Genomic DNA, 6317 nt, shown 5'->3' with positions numbered 1-6317 from the left:
CGATTTATGTAAATTATGTGCCCGAACTTATGTCTGTTTGCATGAATTCTGCAGTGTTTGCATGAATTGTGTCCAAATTTGTTTGTACTGCGGGCAGATGTTGGAAATGCCCTAAAGCCGTCTTGGTGTTGCCCTTCTATGTTTTCTGACGTATCCTTGGAAAAAGAAATAGCACTTAATTTGATCTTCCGGTATGTTGCTTTTTTCTTTTAGACAATTCCGTTATGTAGCTGAACATGCAGGCTACTGATTTTATTACATGTAACTTGTAACATGTGTACAGTCGAAGTTTGATTACTCGTTATTGGCGAACAGATTTGTGCAAGCTAAATTCGGATCCTGCATAATTATTGGATGAATCTCGGACACATACTTTTAAAACAACTTTGGCAAAACCAAAGGTATGCACAAATTCCTGGGATGAGAACCTCACCAAGCATTAGCAATTACCATATGATATTAAGTCCAAACAAAACAGTCAACACTTACTTGACAAGATCACCTGAATGCAGCTCGTAAAAGGAATACACGAACGCCACTGAAAATTGGTAGTATCTGTTTTTTATATTCTCCAAAATTTCTTTTGAGAAATTAAAATATTACTTTAATTAGTATAACTATATGTAACATAGCAGTTAAAAAAACTATATGTAACATAAAATTGTATTAGCGTACCCTAAAAAAAATATGTCTCTAAAACTACTGAAAATCCCGCAACAATCGTGCGGGTCATCATCTAGTTACCATACATGAAGCATTGAGGTCTCAGGAAGTGGCTGGAGCACTCAGGGCTCGGGAAGTGGCAAGCTATCTGTCACTCGTATATCGCTTCCACCTCTGATGGCAAAGTATGTGACATGTCACATCTAGCAGTGGAGATGTAATACCACACTCAAGGCCACCAATCGCAAATAACAAGTGATAAAAGTATTTAAACAAACTGCTCCAATGCCACTGCATAATCAAGCTTCCCATTACACGGAACAACATTATTCAAGTATCACAATGTCAGTGCCAACTAAACACCCTGATTTACGACCATTTATGCTTGTTTCAGAACACCACCATCACTCAATGTGATTTACACACAAATCGACACCTTAGCTGCCACGGTAAGTGGTAAAGGAAAAGGGAGAATGCAAAAGAGGAACATGGAAATGCTCGGTCGTCTGGCTTCTTTTTATCTCAAATATGATGCTCACGTAAGGGAAGAACCCTGACGGTGCATACTTGGAGGTATTGAAACTTATGCGATAGAAACCAGGAGCGACATTGTCAACGATATCCATCAGCTGACCGCTGCGTCCATCATTGTTTGTGACCGAAGTGCCTAGGGTTGTCCATCCCTTGAATTCTTTGTTGTCAAATGCCGGGGTACTTGACACGTCCTTCCACATCTCCAGGTGAACTTCAATTCCAGCTGCTGGCGATCCAAGAGCCGTGTCCAGCACATGGGTTGTGATAGGAGGGCGTGTCCGGTTGGAGCTACCTGTAATTTCAGGAGCTTTATTGGCAGAAAGCTGGGAAAGAGCTCCAAGGTGTGCACCAATAATCCGCATCCGATCTATTTGAAATTTTTAATGAAGCTTAAGAAAGCAAAATTACCAAAAGTTGCACAGATATAAAAACTACTATTGATAGTTACACTGTCACAACTGCACAAGCAAAGTACACAGAACAATCCAGATAATCATGGAGGTACAGACTACAAACAATTCTGGTCCAAGAAATTGATAATAATCCATGCCCAGGAGTTGTCTTTCCAGTGCGCAATCAGCAATGACAAACTATTTTCAATGTTAAGAATGAATCTGGCATTTATCTCTTTCATGTAGGCTATAGTTTCTATTTGTCAACAGACAATTCAGTTGCCTTCAGATAAACAAACAGAGAACCACGTTATGCAAAGTTATTGTTTGTAAGGTTACAAAGAAAGTTATTGTTTGTAATAACTGCAATAGTAGATTTTTATTTAGAGCATCTCCAACAGGCACCCCAAATCTACCTCACGTGCTAAAAACCAGCGTTTGTGTGCGCCGGAGGCAAAAAAAAATCGCTCCAGCAGGCGCTGTAAAGTAGAGCGCGCTTAAAAAACTTTAGCACACGGGTGTGCGCGCGGGCTGCGGGGCTGCAAATTTGGGGCGCCGGATTGTGCGCGCGGGCTGCTGCAGGTGGGGCCGCCGCATTGGGCGCCGTGTTTTTGTGCGTCTGGAAAACCTCCTGCACGCAAAAACACTATTTCGGCGCTGCAGAACTTTTTTAGCGCGCTGCGCCACCGCGCGTCTGTTGGAGATGCTCTTAGTATCAGGCATTGGCAAACACTAGTCAGTATTCTAATGTTTGCAGATTAGATATATACCCCTATGGGGCGCATCCATATTTTCAGCTCAAAGTGAAAAATTACAAAACGTCAAAACAATTCAACTGGTGCTTTTGCACGTACTCCCTCCGTCCCACAATATAAGAGCGTTTTGCAAGTTAACATAGCTTGCAAAACGCTCTTATATTGTGGGACGGAGGAAGTAGCAGTGTAGCACCAATGTACGGAAAGACCAAAAACACATTGGCTTCGTTTGGATATGTATGTATTGGGGGGCTGGGAATTTGCATGGAGTCCAATACTAAATCAACCTTTGTATTGCAATGGGCTCCAATACCAATACAGATGTTTGGATGTACAAAATATTGCAGGTTGAAATTGCTCACTCAATTGAACTGGCTTATGAAAATGAAAGGACGGAAATTACAGACTTGGTAGCATTGAACAAATAGACCAATAAGACACCAATCTCAGGAAAGCACGAGCATGCGAGGTCAATATCGTTCAAGTTTCAACTATAGGATACATAAGGAAAAAAAGGTGCAAACAAGTGGATAAAGAAGAGCAGATGTCCATTTTACCACAGAATGAGTCAACAGATAATTCAATACCTGCAGCTTTATCCGGTTGGCTAATATGATTTTCACCTGAAGTAGGGGGAGCAGCAGTTTCTGCTGAGAAAAGCTTTGTAAGACGCAGCTCACTTATCTTCAGTTCTTCCTCTGCCGCAGCCTCAAGCTCAACAATTGGCCTATTTGCATAACGCCTCTGGAAAGAGAAGCAGGATGATAAGATAACTTCAAAATCATTACAGAGATAGAAAGAAAAGCATTGTATCAAGGCTTTCTACTAATATGATTTTGTGATCAAGTCATAGCTCGCGCAGTGCACTGTATCAGGGCTAAACTCAAAATTAAATACCCCAGGTGATGCCAAAAGCCAAAGGAACAGAATTTAATTCCAATACAAAATTTCTGGTCCATCGAGGAAGGCCGCTATTGTCATTCAGAAAACAGCAGTTCTTCCATGATTCTGATTTTACTGGTATTCCACAGATAACAATACCGTAACAGCTAACAGAGAGGGCTAATAGCTTTCTTTTGAAGACAAACCATGTTACTGATGCACAAATTGTTGAGATGACCTGAACAGGCATACATGTAAATTACAGAAACCAAATATTGGAGTTTAGGATAGACATATGCAGACCTTAAGCTCAGCTAAGACCTCAGGGGCAGTCCTCCCAGACGCGCATATCATGAACACAAACCCAAACTTCTCCCTGTATTTGGCATTCCACTCGGATAACTCCTGGAAGAGTTGCAAGAAACCGAATTGAGTCCACAAATCAGATCACAGATGCAAGGAACACAGTGAACAACGTAGAACCTGCGCGGTCGAATCAGTGGCTGTGGAAAGCGCAGCTGATTGCTCTTCCTTGCTCCACCTGCAGTGACTAACGATCAGTAACAGCAAGAAGCGAACATTATTGAGCCCAGCAGAAGTAGAATTAAGGAAACTGACTTGGAGACGGATGAGGAGGTGGTTCCAATGGACGGGTGAGCAGCGAAGGCCTCCAGCCATCCAGTCACGTCTACCTTGATTTGTTCCACGCCGATCCCGATTACACGCAGGTGAGCAGCATGTATCAGTACGGGAAGTGAGGGGTATTCAGACAGGAGGATGGGCGCAGGGAAGAGAGGTTCGGAGATGGAGAGCTACCTACCTCGTTGAGCCAGATGCGGCGGGCGGCGAGTAGTGCGTCGGCGAGAGAATCGAAGGGGGAGGCAGCGGCCAGTGCAGCAGCAAAGCGGCGGCTGCCGTTCACCCTCAGCACATCCTCCACAGTCAGCGGCCTCAACGTCGCCATCTCAACTGGTTGATTTGCTCCACTACGCAAGACAGTGTGTTTGATTTAGAATTAGAGATGTTGAATGGGAGTTGACGGGTGAGAAGATTAAAAGTTCACTCGTTGGTTATTGGAAATGGGAGTTTAAGGTTGTGTTTGTTTGGGGTACCCAAAATCAACAAAATAGTGTTTTCCTACACACAATGCATGTTCATGTCAAACAGGACACACAACATTGTCAAATGGAGTTGTGTGATTGTTTTAAAGAAACGCCTGCTGGAGGATGAGGAAACCTTTTGAAATTTTTTTGAATATACAGCCCCCATATCACTGAGCTTTCATGCTGAATATATAGCGTTCGTATCATCCCAGCGATTTCTTATACTGTTTCGTACCAGTCCACATTATTAGCAGAGCACACCCAAGCTGCACAGCACACGCAGAGACATGCACAGAGCACACGCCAAACACATGAATCTTATTTGCTGCTTCGTTTGATTTGAAAAAAATCACTTGTCCTGGTTACTAGAAAGACTAGTAAAGGTGAGAAGCAAGACTAAGCCAAGGAGCATCCTCAACCTGTATTTTACTGGTAATTTACGAGGTCAGGCACACTGGAATTTACTTCAGAAGCATTTTCCTGTAATGGGTTGTGTCACCCACGATTAGTAAACTCTAGAAAATGTATGTTGTGATGACTGAATAAGTTAGCTAGCACATCTCTGAGAAAAATGGAGAGAAAGCCCGTTCTTAATAGCCCACAGTTGCTGTGATCATTGCTCTGTATGAACGCACAGAGATGAGAGAGGGAGAGGAGTTTAGGGGCGCTACCTTGGGCCTCGGTGCGTGGTGGCGAACGCAGAGGCAAGAGAGGAGTTGACGAGGAACGGCGGAGCAGGGCGGCCGGCGGCGTCAGAGTTTAAGAGGAACGGGGCGGCGGTGTCGGTAACCTCGGGTGTTGGGCGCGGAGGAGAAACGGAAGCTCGGGGTGGGGGGTTTGGGGGCGGATGGATCCGATCCACCGGCCGGAGGAGCGTAGGGAGTCTGGTCGCCGGAGATCTCTCGGGTGGAGGCAGCTGCGGGACGAGAGGATACCAAGCCCCAGTAAGTTCTGTCGGGATCGGGCGAGAGGGCGAGGAGGGGAGAAACCGATCGAACCGTGTTGTGTAGAGCAACTCTACCACATGCCGTATGAGAGCATCTCGATGTGCTATAATCCAATCGTTTATACGTGCCGCCCGCAAAAATATTTGCAGTATCTAAAAATAAATAAAAATCAGGAGGTACTGCACAACTATACCGCAAAGAAAAACCGGCGAGGCTTCGGCGCTGCTCCGGCAGTCCATCTACCCCGACAACGCTCCGGTGGTCACCGTCGACCTCCTCCGCCTGCTCCGGCGACATTTCGGCAGTCCGCCTACTCCGGCCATGTTCTGGCACTCCGCTGCCGAGCTCCTCCGGCGACGCTCCGGCCGTCCTATGCCGAGCTCCTTCGCCTACTCCGGCGCTAATGGGTGCTAATGGGTTTAAGATTTTAATATATAGAGACTTGCAAAACGAATCAAAAACTGTAGATTTGAGATATGCAAGGGATAAGAGTATTCCTAGCAGATCCTATAACCGGCCGGTCCGTAAAAAGATTTTATGGGACCATGAGCACTCCGGCAGAACAGTTTTCATAAACCCGTCTCGCAAATGTTTTGCAGGACGCGTTTGCGGGATCTGTTCCGCATCGGAGGGCCCACGTCCCGCAAATACAATCATAGGCACATATTGACAAGTTCATCATTACTAGTGCATAAAAATTAGTTCATCATCATATATATACATCGCTAGTTTATCACATCCAAAATCATGCGCAACATACGAGACATCAAGTTAGACTCATAAATGTGCGATAAAACAAGACAAAAGATGTTCAAATGACATAGAGCAATCAAGCAACATCCTCATTGCTGCGAAGAACGTCACCACCAACACCGCCCTTACCACCTCCATCGCCATCATCCACATTGATCGGAGAGTTCGCACCATCATCTTCACGAACTTGAACCGGAGAATGAGCACCACCATCCTTACAAACTTGGACCGGAGAGTGAGCACCACCACCAGCACCACCATCACCACCATTCACATGATTTGCCGAAG

The 6317-nt window shown here is 45.0% G+C and overlaps 1 protein-coding gene across 5 annotated transcripts; it reads right to left on the bottom strand.

The window, feature by feature from the left end:
• Positions 1-930: 930 nt before the first annotated feature.
• On the bottom strand, positions 931-5356 carry LOC125552046 (transthyretin-like protein). 5 transcript variants are annotated; one of them, XM_048715501.2, is made up of 8 exons: positions 5001-5356; positions 4749-4809; positions 4047-4212; positions 3845-3918; positions 3710-3767; positions 3530-3631; positions 2932-3088; positions 931-1564 (listed from the first exon to the last, which is right to left on the bottom strand). In XM_048715501.2, the coding sequence occupies exons 3-8, from the start codon at positions 4188-4190 to the stop codon at positions 1101-1103; spliced, it is 999 nt and encodes a 332-aa protein (XP_048571458.1). In that variant the 5' UTR covers positions 4191-4212; positions 4749-4809; positions 5001-5356; the 3' UTR covers positions 931-1100. The 5 variants fall into 5 exon arrangements, with proteins under 5 accessions (XP_048571458.1, XP_048571457.1, XP_048571460.1 ...); XM_048715500.2 differs by lacking the exon at positions 4749-4809; XM_048715503.2 differs by lacking the exon at positions 4749-4809 and having other exon boundaries at positions 931-1489.
• Between the last annotated feature and the right edge of the window lie 961 nt (positions 5357-6317).

Source organism: Triticum urartu, chromosome 4A, assembly GCF_056163025.1.
Source record: "Triticum urartu cultivar PI428250 chromosome 4A, HENAU_Tu73, whole genome shotgun sequence".
NCBI lineage: Eukaryota > Viridiplantae > Streptophyta > Magnoliopsida > Poales > Poaceae > Triticum > Triticum urartu.
This window is presented reverse-complemented; position numbering and strand designations above follow the sequence as displayed.